Source organism: Malus sylvestris, chromosome 10 (genome assembly GCF_916048215.2).
Source record: "Malus sylvestris chromosome 10, drMalSylv7.2, whole genome shotgun sequence".
Taxonomy (NCBI): Eukaryota; Viridiplantae; Streptophyta; class Magnoliopsida; order Rosales; family Rosaceae; genus Malus; species Malus sylvestris.
This window is the reverse complement of record NC_062269.1, coordinates 31802726-31818260: the sequence shown is the minus strand read 5'-3', so window position 1 is coordinate 31818260 and position 15535 is coordinate 31802726. Positions and strand designations below refer to the sequence as shown.

General features: G+C 34.2%; 2 protein-coding genes across 3 annotated transcripts in view; one reads left to right on the top strand and one right to left on the bottom strand.

Moving 5' to 3' along the window:
* Positions 1 to 1284, top strand: part of LOC126585001 (NAC domain-containing protein 21/22-like) — a 5212-nt gene extending 3928 nt beyond the window's left edge. For both annotated transcript variants that reach the window (XM_050249388.1, XM_050249387.1), the window contains one exon: positions 577 to 1284. In XM_050249388.1, coding sequence (XP_050105345.1) covers positions 577 to 1095 — 519 coding nt within the window. In that variant the 3' untranslated portion in view covers positions 1096 to 1284. The remainder of the gene's footprint in view (positions 1 to 576) is intronic.
* A 4453-nt stretch (positions 1285 to 5737) lies between these two features.
* LOC126586916 (photosystem II 10 kDa polypeptide, chloroplastic-like) lies at positions 5738 to 13857 on the bottom strand. Its single transcript, XM_050251878.1, has 5 exons — positions 13635 to 13857; positions 13414 to 13472; positions 13181 to 13236; positions 12376 to 12428; positions 5738 to 5982 (listed from the first exon to the last, which is right to left on the bottom strand). Exons 1-5 carry the CDS (start codon positions 13792 to 13794, stop codon positions 5888 to 5890), a joined length of 423 nt encoding a protein of 140 aa, XP_050107835.1. The 5' UTR covers positions 13795 to 13857; the 3' UTR covers positions 5738 to 5887.
* Positions 13858 to 15535: the final 1678 nt, after the last annotated feature.

The window sequence follows — 15535 nt, the reverse complement described above, 5'->3', positions numbered from 1 at the left end:
TTAAATGGGTAATTGGGTGGCAATTAGCAAGTGGGATCTTACAAAAGAATTTTCATTATTTGTAATAAGATCTTTGACTTTTTTGAAAATATTTGTTTTTCTCCATATATATAGCCAAAACCTATATTTTTGTCCACTTGTCACGACTCGTAAATTATATGCAAAATTTAATCTTGATGGTAGCTGACCCAAGCAGATCCTTCTTCATATATTATATAAGCAGATCCTTCTTCATATATTATATGTAGGTTTGTAACATCTTAGGAAAATGTATTTATATAGTTAATTCACATAAACTGTACAGCATTCTAATTTCATCTATGTTCAACTTTCCTACCATTTAAATTCCAAGGACTAATTTGTCCCTTCACCTAAGGTATTGTAACTAGTGGCTGCTAGAGCTGATTGTTATAAATTGACACGTATCAAACGCAATTCACAGGTTTATTCTTGGAAATAATAATAAACGTCGTTAGTAGATTCGAGATATACCGAAAATTTCTTCTACTTCGGCTTTTAACTTTTTATATTATTTTTTTATGCTTCACATATTAATAAAAATAGTTTCCGATGCAGGAAGATTGGGTTTTGTGCAGAGTGTTTTATAAAAACCGAGAGATAGCTGCCAAACCCAGCATGGGAGTTAGCTGTTACGATGACACGAGCACTTTAACTCTGCCTGCCTTGATGGACTCTTACATCAGTTTCGATGGCCAAACTCAGATTCAGACACACACAGAGACTCAACCCCAAGACTATGAGCAAGTGCCCTGCTTCTCCATGTTCTCCCAGAACCAAACCAACCCAATTTTCACACACGTTGACATCACCAGTTCTCAACCAAGCATACCCACCAAGCACAATAATAATACCAACACAACCACATTTGGAGGGTTGCCAAATGTGACCAATTTTCTTGACCCTTTTTCATGTGACAAAAAGGTGCTAAAAGCTGTTTTGAGTCACCTTACCAAGATGGAAAAGTCCATTTATCCTACTTTGGATGGCTCATCACCAAGCTTTGGGGAAGGAAGTAGTTCAGAAAACTACCTATCTGATGTCGGCATGCCCAAGAATATTTGGAGCCACTACTGATCTCATCATTTCATTTAGAATTCAAACGGAAAGAAAAGAAAAAAAAAAGGATATGCGATTGTTGTAAAAAAATTAAAAATTATGTAGATATATATATATATATATATATATATATATATATATATATATATATGCTTGTATTTTCCTCCATGTTAAGTATATTGCTTGTTTATGCTAAAAAAAGAAGAAGAGTATATTGCTTGTTTGAGTTCCAATTGTAGTTTATTATTTTCATTGCACGAGTAATCTTTCCTCCATTGTGGAATTTTTAAGGGTTAATTAGATCATAAAACCATGCATGGGCCACTTGGAGGCTAGTATTTTTGTTGTTGGATGAGATGATATATTCTAACATCATGAGATCATACCAATGACATTTGGTAACTGTCCATCCAAAATTCAAGTGTGAAAACCAGGGACGAAAGATGCATCTTTGGTTTCGAAGCTAGTTAGGAATTTGAATTTGTCTTTTTTTTTTAAAGGGTTAGATTTTAATATGAAATTGGTTGGTCGTCATTTGTTCAATGTTTTTTTTTTTTCGAGTGGTTCATATTAAATTCATAATGTTTATATAAAAGCTTTGTAGTCGACATGGTTGTCTCAATGAGTAGGTGGTGATGGTACCTAGTCATTGTAAATTGAAGGTTCCATCTACTCTACGACAAAATAGTCATCAATATCTTAAGATATTTATATATTCTCTAAACTAATTTTTCTTTGGGTAAATCGTCAAAATGGTCCTTGAGATTTGCATAACTCATCACTTTGGTTCTTGAGATTCCAAATCAATAAAAGTGGTCCCTGAGATTGTCCACCATCCATCATTTTGGTCATTCCGTTAAAAACTCCGTTAAGTGTCCCGAAGCTCTTGGCCGAAAGTTTGGGCAATTTTCAAAGCTTCGTAACTCAATCGTTTGTTAACCAAATTCGATCCATAATATATCAAAATGAAGATAGGAAAGTGTAGAATAAGATTATTCCATTTTGAAGCCCAATGGTTGCAGGAGATTGCCGTAAAATAGCCTCAAAGTTGACTGGTCCGAGTGAAAATTTGAAAACTCGCCAGAAATTGAGTGAACTTTAAACGTTCATAACTTCTTCAATACTCAACGAAATCAAGTGATTCAAAAACGAAAATCATACTTCTCGACGAGAAAAAGAGAATGGTACCTTTTTTGATGGCTAACTAGCCGTGGTTTGGCCGAAAAACGGCTCTAAAGTGGCTGTCTTGGTCTTGAGTTAGCCACTTTCAAGCCGTTTTCCGGCCAAACCATGATGCGTTATCCATTGAAAAATGTACCATTATCTTCGTCTCGTCGATAAGTATGATTTTATTTTTTGAATCACTTGATTTCGTTGAGTATTGAAGAAGTTATGAACGTTTAAAGTTTACCCAGTTTCCTGCGAGTTTTTAAGTTTTCACTCGGACCAGTCAACTTTGAGGCTATTTTCCAGCCATCTCCAGCAACCATTGGGCTTTGAAATAGGTATAATCTTATTCTACACTTTCCTATCTTCATTTTGATATATTATGGATCGAATTTGGTTAAGAAACGATTGAGTTACGAAGTTTTGAAAATTGCCCAAACTTCCGGCCAAGAGTTCCGGGACACTTAACAGAGTTTTTAACGGAATGACCAAAATGATGGATGGTGGACAATCTCAGGGACCACTTTTACCGATTTGGAATCTCAGGGACCAAAGTGATGAGTTATGCAAATCTCAGGGATCATTTTGGTGATTTACCCATTTTCTTTTAATACGATGAAGTGACACTTGGAATATTTTCATCTTCCTTTGAGTTTTTTTTCTTCTTGAATTTATGTTATCTTTTTAAAGAAAGAAATGCCTGTTTGGGTTAAGCTAAGTGTGTTGACAAACAAAACATAACATTTAACAGCCAAAGGATTCGAACCACCACGAAGTGATTCAGTGGTTGAGGCGAATTTCAGGCATGTATTCCACACAGCTTGTTCTGTGTCCAATTCATGACACTGGTGAATTACATGATAGTAGTCAAAAGGTGGCTGAAATGCCTTTGTGGGTCTTTCCGGCTCCCAAAAGGATAAACTGTCATGACTTGACCACTTCCTCACCAGCTAGTCCCTTTAAAATTAAAAAATTAAAAAAAATACAACCAAGGGATTCGGTCTTACTTATAGATTTTATTACTGTCTCTTTCCTCTATAAAACTAATGAGGATTAAAAACAATGAGAGAGAGAGAGAGAGAGAGAGAGAGAGAGAGAGAGAGAGAGAGAGAGAACTAAATCCTTGTGAGCTCAGCACAAGGATTCGCTGACAAAAATTCTTTAAGGCAGCTCGCGAGGAAGGTTAGATCTGAGCAAGGAAGATAATGATACATATAGAAACCCTAGCGAGGAAGACTATTACTGATTTGTTTATATTGTTTATATATATATATATATATATATATATTATGCATGCATGTTTGTTGTTATTGTCCAATACCAATTTTATCCTTAAAACAAATGCTTGTAAGCTGAGCTGAGTATTTGGCTCACATATAAAGTTTGTCTTGGTTGCTATTGATAAAAAAATGCACAATTATTTATTTTTGGGTTTGTTATTAAGAGTGGAATATAAAGAGATGTGCTTTTAATATCTCAATTCTTAATATCAAATCAAATGATGGGTGATCATAACTTTTTAGTTGTTAAAAGATGACCAATAAGACGGGACTCTTGGCTCACAATGATAAACTAATGGCCGCAAGTTTATGTACAACATGACTAAATTTTAGGTAGCTAGTTACACTGTAATTTTCAAAAGTACAAAGTTCATAGCAGAAATATGCATGATAAACTAAAAGCTAAACAATTTAACACAAATTTGTTCTGATGGTTTGAGTTAGGACGTTGTCTGGGGACATTCCTCCTTATTTTAACAACAAAAACACACACACACACACACACACAAATTGTTCAACTTTGAAGGTTAATTAGCTAGCGCTTCTAATTAGATTTGGAGTACTATCTATTTGTTTTTGTTTAAAAGGTCGAAGTACTATGTATCAAGAGCAAAACAACTTACACAAATTTGCATAGTAAACCAAAGAAGAACCAAAAAGCTAACACAGATTTGCAAATCTAATTATTATAACAACGTTGGGTTTGGTATGCAGGGCATAAAACTAATTATAATATTAGTTCTCCAGTTTGTATTTTGTAGTGCTTTTATGAATAAAGCGTTTGGCATCCTTGAAAGCAGAAAGTTAGTATCAACTATATTCCAATATGTTGTAGACAGATGCATAAAGCATTTGCTTAATTATTTAAAAATACCTTTGTAAAAAATATATTTAAAAATACTAAAATGAAAATTAATATTTGAAAAATACCATCTCATGCATGCATGTACATTTCTAAATTAAGCGACTAATATTCTTATGACCTAAGCCATTTATTTTTATATAATAGAAAAGTTTGCAAAAATTTTAAAAATTACCACACGTATGTACCTTTAAATCGGGGTCCTCTTAAAAATAAAATCCAATATCTTCACTAATACAAGGAAAAGTCAGCACATTATAAGGGCTGGTGCTAACTTCGGTTTGTGTCCAATATTAAACAAAAATAAATAATTAAAACTAGTATATGCCAACACATAAAGTGTACGTGAACATTTTTTATTTTTATTTTTAAAATAAAAGGAGAAATTACGAGAGTGGGGAGAGAGGGGAAAGAGGTTTTATTTTTATTTTTCTAATATTAGAGATATTTCAAAATCACATGTGAGTGTGAGTGAGGCTTTTTTTTTTTTTTGAGTAAATCGATATATTTTTACACTAAGAGGAGGGGGAGTTCAGTTAAGCTACACAATGGACAACCTAATTTGGTATTGAATTCGCCATCCATGAGATTCAAACCTAAGACCTCACTCTTTTAAGTGAAGAGAAATACCACAAGACCGTAGTACTGAGTGGAGCTTTAAAAAAACAGCAAAATTTTATTTGTGTGAAATTACATTATTGTCTTTTTTTTATTTTTTCTGTTCAGTTTTGATTAGAGGGTTGGAATAATAATTTTATGAGGTTTTGGTTAACAATCATGATTCTATTAATATGTACTTTAAATAATATAACAAGATATAAGACTTATCAATGAATTTTTATATGAATTATATGGTTTCGTTGTTACAATATGCATTAGGTTAGTGGCGGAATAACTCTAACACAAGATGAGAATAACCTAGATTACCAAAATATAGGTTTCATGATTTTGTGAGATCTGTCCCACAGATAATTAACTTGATCAGACTGATCTATTATATTTTTTATCCTATCTGAAATGGTCATGCTTTTGTCATAACTAATAGATTAGGAGTCAAATTGAATAGAAACTCCAAGTTTCATTTGGAAAGCCTAAGTTTGTTTCTTCTTCCAACATGCACACCCAATACACATTTTACATAATCGAATCGTACATAACTATTGGTCTAGTAATATTTATTTCAACTTTGTTAAAGGAGTTTTCAAGTTTAATTCCCCCTCCCTCGAGATCAGGGACAAAGAAAAAAAAACTTATACGCACAGACAATATACTCACCCGCCAAATTCAATCCCCATCCAACCCCGTTCTGAACTAAATAAATTCAAACAAATAAATGAAGAAGAAGAAGAAGTCCAGCTCAATATTACACCCATCAAATTGAATCCATGCCAAAACAATTACAATTAAGGTTTGCACAGAGTATTTCTTTAATGTTCTTGTTTACGGCAACTAGTTGGGACAGGCTACATAAATTACAACAACAGAGGAATAATCAATAATTTTACTGTGACAAAGCACTTGTGTTGTAGACAAGAAGGGCACCCCCTGCAAGAATGCCAAAGAGGGTAACTGCCCAGATGGCCAAGCCAGTAAGACCTGCAATTTCATGCATATTAATTTATTAATTCACTTTCATAAGCATTACTTAATTACAAACATCGGGTCAAGCAAGAAGATAATGCAACTGTAGACCTTATGAATGTTAAGGATAGTATTGTTAAAGATTCAATTGGTGATAAAATTTAGAGTTGGTTGGTTTGTTGTGGTTGTATTGTTAGACTACTAATTAGTTGAGATTGTTGTATAGGTGGCAAGGTGGTTAGAAGGTTAGAGTTATGTGAGAGTGTAGAGGGTATATATATATATATACACACCACAACATTGTAACATTATTCTCTTAATCAATGAAATTCATTTTCTCTAACATGGTATCACCTGCTTTCTATTTACCGACTTGATCCAATCCACGCTTACCCTTCTCCAGCTTCTTCGCTAAGCTTTCTTTCTTCCTAAGCTTCTTTGCTAAGCTTTCATCGCCAAACCCTAACTCTTTCTCTCTCTCCCATGGTGACCTTAGCTTCTCCCTGTTCCGCATCGACAACACGAATTCATCCTGATCCTCTTTCAAATTCGAGTTTTACTTTCTCCATACCTTCAATCACGATCTAGAATATCAAATCCATGGTGCCGATCAAGCTGACTCTGACCAATTATCTCACCTGGAGTGCATTGTTTGCTTCGATCTTCCGTTGCTATAATCTCACTGGAATTCTTGATGGATCGGTGCCTCCTCCATCTCAATTCATCTCTGATGCTACTGGAAATCAAATTCTGAATCCAGCATATGTTTCTTGGTTCTAGAATGATTAGAAAATCCTCATCTGGATCAATTCCATGCTCTCTGAATCGATCATTCCTTACACTGTTGGAGTTACTACATCCAGAGAGCTTTGGGCAAAATTAGAGTCACGCCTTGCGACGGCGTCTCAATCGCATATCCACAAGCTCTGATCACGTTTGCGTAGCATTTTGAAGGGTGATTCCATAACTGCTCAATATCTTCAACAAATTGAAGAGATTGCTGATGTTTTTGCCAGTGTCGGTGCTCCAGTTAAGGACTCTGAATTAATATCCGTCACATTTCACAATTTACTACCAGAGTACGAATCTTTTGTTGATTCGATACAATTCTGGCTTGGTTCTACCACACTTGATGAACTGCATGGTCTCATTCGTAGTAAAGAGATTCAATTAACAAATTGGATGAAAACTACTTCGATAGTGCCAATTCAGGCGTACAACTCCACCGCCAACATTTTTCCTACTCCACCTTCTCAGGCCTTTGTTGCTCAACATAATCCTCCAGGTCGTGGTGGTGATCACAATTTCTCTCAAGGTTGTGGTGGCGATCGTGGTTTCTTTAACCCTAGAAACTTCCAGGGAAGAGGCAACTTCTGTTCTAACAACTATCGTCCAAATTCTTCTCGCAACAACTCTCAGCGCTACAACTGTAGTGGTCGATCATCCTTCAATTTCTCTGGAAGGAGGATTCCATGCCAAATTTGTCTTCAATTTGAGCATGATGCAATCGAGCGTCCTCAGCGCATGAATCCACATTATTCCAACAATGTTTCTCATTCTGCTATGGTTGCAAACACACATTCTCCTCAACCTACTTGGATCGTTGACTCCGGTGCTGGTACTCACATGATCAATTCTTACAACACTCTTCAAAATCCAGAGCCATATTCTGGACATGAGCAAGTTTACATTGGAGATGGCAAAGGTTTGCCTATTCTCCACTCTGGTTCTTCTACATTACATACTCCTCATCATAATTTTCAACTTCGAAATGTGTTACATGTTCCTGATTTGAAACAAAATCTGCTTTCTGCAAATCAGTTTCTTGTTGATAATTGGTGTTCTATGCATCTTTATCATTTTCACTTCATTGTGAAGGATATTTCTTCGGGGAAGATGCTTTTTAAAGGTCATGTGAGAGATAGCTTATATCCATTTCAATCACATCCTTCTAGTTCTATGATCCACAATCATAATGTGTTTGTTGCTTTTGTTAACACATCTAGATATATTTGGCACCAAAGACTTGGCCATCATTCGGTGAAGATTCTCAATAAGTTGGCTACTAAGTCTTGTATTTCTTTTTCTAGTGGTTCTAATAAGTCTTTTTGTAAAGGTTGTGCCTTAAGCAAAAGTTCTAGATTGCCATTTGCTTCTGTACCTTGTCATACCAATAAGCCTTTGGAGCTACTTCCCACAGATGTTTGAGGGTCAACATCTGTCATTTATGTGAACAATTTCAAATACTATGTCATCTTTGTAGATGATTTTACAAAATATTGTTGGTTTTATCCTTTGCAATATAAATTTGATATGTTTCCTACTTTTGTTAAGTTCAAAAGTCTTGTTGAGAACTTACTGCATATTAAAATTGTTGCTCTCATATCAGATTCTGGTGGGGAATATCTTAGCACTCAATTATCTAATTTCCTTGTTGAGAATGGTATCAATTATCAACTAAGTTGTCCTTACACTCCTTAACAGAATGGTTGTGAATTGCCAAAACACTCTTAACAGTTTCTAAGGTCCCTCACAGCTATTGGGATCATTTTTTTTCCACTACTGTGTTTCTAATAAACAGATTACCTATTGTATCCATATTGTCTCCATAGGAACGTTTCTTCCACATATCACCTAACTATGCCACCTTGAAGGTTTTTGGGTATAGTTGTTTTCCATGGTTGCAACCTTACTCTAAGTCTAAATTGGATCCCAAAAGCAAGCTCTGTGTGTTCCTTGGTTACAATCTCAATCACAATGGTTACAAATGTTTGGATCTCACTACCAACAAATTATACATCTCACGAACTGTGATCTTTAATGAAGGCAGTTTTCCCTTTCACAATATTTCAGCTTCACAGTGCTCTCTTTCCTCAGCAACATCTTCCTCTCTCAATATCATCCCCACTCACCTCACATTCACTCAACCACATATCCATTCCCCTATACCATCATCTCTATCTCCTACATGGCCAAGTAGTTATTCTCCAACAGCCTCTATACCTACATCTCTTATACCTACATCTCACTCAGTTCCTACTAATACTCACCATATGCAAACCAGGTCTAAATCAGGTATTTACAAACCAAAAGCCTTTTCTGCAACCAAACATCCTCTCCCTTCTCATCTTTCCAATGAATTTGTTCCCATTACATATCTCCAAGCTTCCAAATATCCACATTGGGTTAAGGCAATGCATGAGGAGTTTCTTACCTTGCAACAAATTGGTACTTGGTCCTTAGTACCCAAAACTGCTTATCAAAACATTGTGGGATGTAAATAGGTTTTCAGGATTAAAAGAAAACCTTATGGTACCATAGATAGGTACAAAGCTTGCTTAGTTGCCAAATCTTTTCATCAGCAAGAAAGACTTAATTATACTGAGACTTTTAGTCCAGTAGCCAAGCCTATGACAATTTGACTCTTGCTCATTCTTGCTGCCCAATTTGATTGGAGTCTCAGTCAACTAGATGTAAGCAATGCATTTCTACATGGGACATTATCTGAATCTGTTTATATGCAATAGCTGCCTGGTTTTGAAGATGCTCTTTATCCTACTCATGTTTGTCAACTACATAAATCCTTATATGGTCTTAAACAGGCTCCCCGAGCCTAGTATGAAAAACTTCATGGAGCATTGCACACCCTTGACTTCACTTGTTCTAAATCAAATCATTCATTGTTTGTCAAAAAGGATCCTATGGTCTTTGTTCTAGTATATGTTGATGACATTATTGTCACAGGGCCATCTGCAGCAGCTTGTAAGCATGTTATTTCTCAACTTAGCTCTATTTTTCCCATTAAAGACCTTGGTGCACTTCATTATTTTCTGGGAATTGAAGTCAAGCAATCCTCCAAAGGCATCTTCATTTCATAGACCAAGTATATATTGGATCTGTTAAAGAAGGCTAACATGGCTAGAGTAAAACCATGTGCTACCCCACTTAGTACATCCAAGATGGATCATTCTTCTCCATTGCTTGACAATCCTGCAGAATATCGATCTTTGGTTGGTGCATTACAATATCTTACTTGGACTCGGCCAGATTTATCATTTGCAGTTAATCTTGTTTGCCAATTCATGCACAGTCCAAGGTAGTCTCATTTTCAAGTTGTCAGAAGGATCATTCGATATCTTAAGGGTTCTATTGACATTGGTCTTTGGTTTACAAAATCTGTCTCTGTTCCATCCCTCAAAACCTTCTCAGATGTTGACAGGGTAGATTGCACACTTGATCGAAGATCAACTGGGTTCATATATCATCAGTTGGAGTGCTAAGAAGCAACTAACAGTGGCTCGTTCTTCAACAGAGACAGAGTATCGATCTCTAGCTAATACTGCAGTTGAAATTACATGGATATGTTAGTTACTGGCTAATATTGGTTTCCATCTCCATGTACTCCTCAACTCTGGTGTGATAATCAATCAACTATCTCTCTTGCAAAAAATCCATTGTTTCATGCTAGAACAAAGCATGTAGAGATTGACTACCATTACATTTGAGAAAAGGTGTTATCGAAGGCCATCTCAGTCCATTTTATTTGCACTCAAGATCAAATTGTAGATATCTGCACAAAATCTCTTTCCAAAGACTGGTTTCAGCTCTTAAGATCCAAACTATCCCTTGGAACTCCTCAGTTCAGTTTGAGGGGGGGTGTTAAGGATAGTATTGTTAAAGATTCAATTGGTGATAAAACTTAGAGTTGGTTAGTTTGTTGTGGTTGTTGTGTTAGACTAGTAATTAGTTGAGATTATTGTATAGGTGGCAAGGTGGTTAGAAGGTTGGAGTTATGTGAGAGTGTAGAGGGTATATATATACCACAACATTGTAACATTATTCTCTTAATCAATGAAATTCATTTTCTCTAACAATGAATTCCTAAATTTAAGCAAATTAAACAATATTCTTATGAAGTTGAAGTTGCTTATATATATATACACACCACAACATTGTAACATTATTCTCTTAATCAATGAAATTCATTTTCTCTAACAATGAATTCCTAAATTTAAGCAAATTAAACAATATTCTTATGAAGTTGAAGTTACTTATATACACACACACACACCACAACATTGTAACATTATTCTCTTAACAGATACTTTGGATGTGGTCCCTAGCTATGAATATTTTTTTATTGAAACCTTGTTGATTTTCAGTTTTTGATCAAAGTCCCTAAAATTAATGTGATAATTTATTTCTGTGTACATTACTATATTTTTTAAATTAAAAATTAAAAAATTTAGTTGTTTGTATAAATGAGATTTTAAATAAAAAAACCATAATTTGTGGGATTAAAAATATTAAAATATAAATATACTATTGTGTGTGTGTATAAACATGGGTACATTCATCAAAATTAACCAAAAAATTATTGTATCAAAATATGGGTACGTTCTTCAAAAAAAAAAAAGATATTAAGCTTAATAACATTAGTAAATTTCTTCGATTAAACTTGACATATATACATTTTAAAATCAAAGAAAAAAGAATGTACCCATATAAGTTTAAAAATGGATTAGAAAAAAATTGAATAGATTTTATATAAAAAAATGGTACATTTTACATATAACAATTGGTATATTTAAAAGAAGGGAAAATTTGAAATAGATCCAATTTTATAGGCCTACTTTTGAAATAGGTCTAATTTTTAGTGACTTTTGACTTTTGAAATAAGTCCAATTTTTAGTTACTTTGGACCCATATCAAAATACCTCATTTAACAATGAGTAAATAGATCCAATTTTATAGGCCTACTTTTGAAATAGGTCCAATTTTTAGTGACTTTTGACTTTTGAAATAGGTCAAATTTTTAGTTACTTTGGACCTATATCAAAATACCCCATTTAAGAATGAGTACATTTTAAGATTAAAAATTTGAAAAAAATACATGAATGGGTACATATAATTAACATGGGTACATTTAGCAAAAAAAAAAATGGGTACAAATAAATAAAAAAAATATGGGTACAAATACAAATAAAACTTTAAAAAATATGGGCACAAAAAGAAATTAATATACGGGTACAAATTAAAACTGAAAAGAAAATTGGTACAAATTAAAAAAGGTTGCAAATTAAAAATGGGTACAAACTAAAACTAAAAATATATGATAAAAATTTTAATCATAAATATAAATATACTAATTGTAACATTTTTAACATTAAATGAATATATTTAGAAATAAAAAATATTTTATTATTGAAATAATTAATGATATTATTAATATCCAATGACCTTGATCAAAAATTGAAAAAGAATAGGATTTTAATCAATGAAATAACAAAATGAAGGATGAGAACCTAATTTCTCATTCTCTTAATCAATGAAATTCATTTTCTCTAACAATGAAATCCTAAATTTAAGCAAATTAAGCAATATTCTTATGCAGTTGAAGTTGCTTACCCCCAGCATAGACATCACCAGATGGAGCCCACTCATCTTTGTTGTAGATGGGACTGCATATCAATCATCAGCAATAACTTATTAACAGCCGATCGATTCCGATTGCAATAGTTTGAAAATTTATTCACTTTGAGGATGGTTAGAGGGCATCAAGCAACTAATAGGATACTCCTTGTCAAACAAAAATAAAATATACATGTAAAGAAAATTATTATTGGTACTTAAAAAATCTCATTGTGATGTGTATTTTTTTTTCTAAATACAAAAAGTTTAAAGTGCAAAATTAGATTTTTGAACGTCAATACCAGTATCCTATAATAAAAGAAAGAAAAAAAAGAGAGCTTGTTTTCTTCTAGAAGGGTCCGTAAATATGTTGTTTTTCAAAATTTCCCCATTCTAAAATTGTTATCATGTGAATACAAAATCGGAAATGCTAGGGTTTGGAAGCATCCATAATACTAATTCTTTCTATTTTTCGGTGAAATCCATAATAATACTCTTTGAAACATCCATAATACTATTTTTCTTCCTCATGGCAAAAAAACAAAAAAAACAAAAACAAAAGCTAATGCTATGGATGGTTTTAAAAACAAATTGAAATAAGAGATAGGTAATCAAGTCAAATCAATGATAATTTAAGTACGTATGACGGAGACAATGAGCGAATAAACTGACTCGTATAAAAAACTAAGCAGTACCACGACAAGTAGATAATCCAAATCCAAAAGTAAAATAAATAGAGCAGTCAGAATATTCACACACACACACACACACATATGGCATGAATGAAGTTTGAGAGCTGTACCTGTATCCATCAACATTAGCACCGTACTTGTCTACAAACTGGTAGACACCCTTTCCCTGAATCAAAGTTTAAAGCTCCAAAAATTACAAGCAGACCGATTGGATATGATTACATTGTTTTATATTGTCTATATCGACCTAGAACATAACCGATATGAAGTTTGACGTGAAGCACACTTTAGCTATTACTTAAGTGGTAACAAAAGTAAAGAGTAAGAAAGACCAACTAATTACCGTAGGCTTCCTCCCGGAGGCATCAACACCGTTCCTCAACTCCATGCCGCCACCAGTTCCTGCAACACATTTTTATTTTAGTATTAAAACCAATCCCATCTAAGAAAAATATGGATATAGTTTTATCGCGCGAACTCTTTTTTTCTCTATATTTTAGTTGAAAAATTGTTCGTCCACGAAATTTGAACTTAGAAATTAGATTATCATGCACGGAGTGTTACCATATGGGGTGGCAGTCTTGATTTTCTTGACGCCACTGGCTTGCACCTTGAATGAAGCAGAAGACCTGGAAAGAGAGGGAAGGCCTCTCACTGCTGACTTCTCAACAGTGAAGGGAGATGGTTTTAGGCTCACGGAACAAGCCATAACTGAGGCAGACATTTTTGCTGGACTTGTGCTTTTTTCTTTTTCTGATTGGCTATCGTGTGGTGTGCGGCACCAAAGTCCCTGCTAATAATAACACTAACCATGGAGGAGTGATTGCTGAGTGAACACGTGGCAGTGGTTCTGTGGGTGGTTGTGGATACGATATTGCAAAACATTATCAAAATGGGGAATAATTTTTGACCTCACCAATTTTTCTCATCTTCGGATCCATGCAAATCCACGACCCCATCTTTGAATCTGACACGTGGACTAGGGCCAAATGGGAAAGAGAAAAGTGGTTTGGAACTTTCGGGATTGAAGACCCCTTAATTCCTGTTACATTAGTGACATGTTTACTTACATAGAACGCAAATTAGATTCATTTTGGCTTTTGAGTTCTTTGTATTTGTTAAAATATGAAGTTTGAAATCATTTCAATTCATATTTTTTCTACGCACTTACTAAAATATGGAATCAGAAGTGCATGTTTATCCTTACCATTTGTAATCTACTATCTTTAAAGTTAAAATGAAGAATCAAATCAACTGGGGAGACTATTTATCTAATACCCTATCTTAACTTTCTATGTACCTAAAAGTACTTTGATTCCTTACTTCCCTATTATTGGTTCTCAATTTTGTGCTACACTTTAGTAGTAGTAGAAAATCTAGAGAGTTGTTTTTATTATTATTTTTTTTTTTTTGGTCAAAAGGAAATTTTTATTAAACACCAAACCCAAACTTACACGCAAAACAAAAGCCCAACTTACACCTATAAACAAACAAAAAAAAGGGCCTAAAACAAAGAAAATGAGTCCAACAACAGTAAAGCCCAAAAAACAGCACAACAGTCGAGAAGCTTCCATTGCTTTCTCCACCAACAAAATTCAAGGCCAACCAACCGATTCACCGTCCACCTTCGAGTATCGCTGTTAACTACATTGAAATGTTTGGGAATTGAAGAGAAAATCAAGAAGGAAGATGAAGAATGATGAACACAAAGATCAAAGAGAGAGAGAGTTTGGAGAGAGAAATTTGACTTGTATTAACTGATTGAATGAAGGGTACACATACTGTTTTTATAAGAGAAAGCCTAACTACTCTAACCAAATACTAACAAACTTACTAACTGTATTGCTAATTGTATTTCTAACTGTATTGCTGACTTGTATACTTAATACTCCCTCTCAATCTCAACTGGGGTATCCTGGTTTGAGATTGCAGCAAAGTCTCAAATAGCAAACACTGAAATATGGACAAATGGACGCACTGTAGAGTTTTTTTGTTCCAATTTGACTTTGGTGATGCTTTCTGATTGAAAAAGGTTTTGTTGCCTTGAGGTTGGAACAATTGAGCTTTGCTTTTGCTCCTCATGTTCTTCTCAACTATGGTCCCACAAACATGAACCTAAATCCATACTTAAACTAACAGGTATCCATACTCAAACATGCTACTTGCACAGATGCTACTTGCTTACTAAACTGACAGGTATTCAGAATTTAAATTCATACTTAAGAACGGTGCAATTTCATCCCATTGTCATCACACATCACTTTTGCTGATACAATCTTCCAAAGACAAAATGTTCTCCAATATTTCTTTCAACATACTCAGATAGATTATGGAACCATTCTGTAAGCAGAAGCCTCTTTTGAGTCACACTGCCTCTGCTTTGAAGCCCTAAATCCCCAAATCTTCTACCACTCAAACCTTTTCATTTTCTCCACTCAGAAAGCATCGATCTCAATTGAATGTTA

Excerpts from the sequence above, each read along its gene's own strand:
- LOC126586916 (XM_050251878.1), bottom strand. The coding sequence starts at position 13,794 with ATGTCTGCCTCAGTTATGGCTTGTTCCGTGAGCCTAAAACCATCTCCC. Across the intron at positions 12,429-13,180 it reads GCTAATGTTGATGGATACAG|TCCCATCTACAACAAAGATG; the intron begins GTACAGCTCTCA and ends ATTGATATGCAG. Across the intron at positions 5,983-12,375 it reads TGGTGATGTCTATGCTGGGG|GTCTTACTGGCTTGGCCATC; the intron begins GTAAGCAACTTC and ends ATGAAATTGCAG.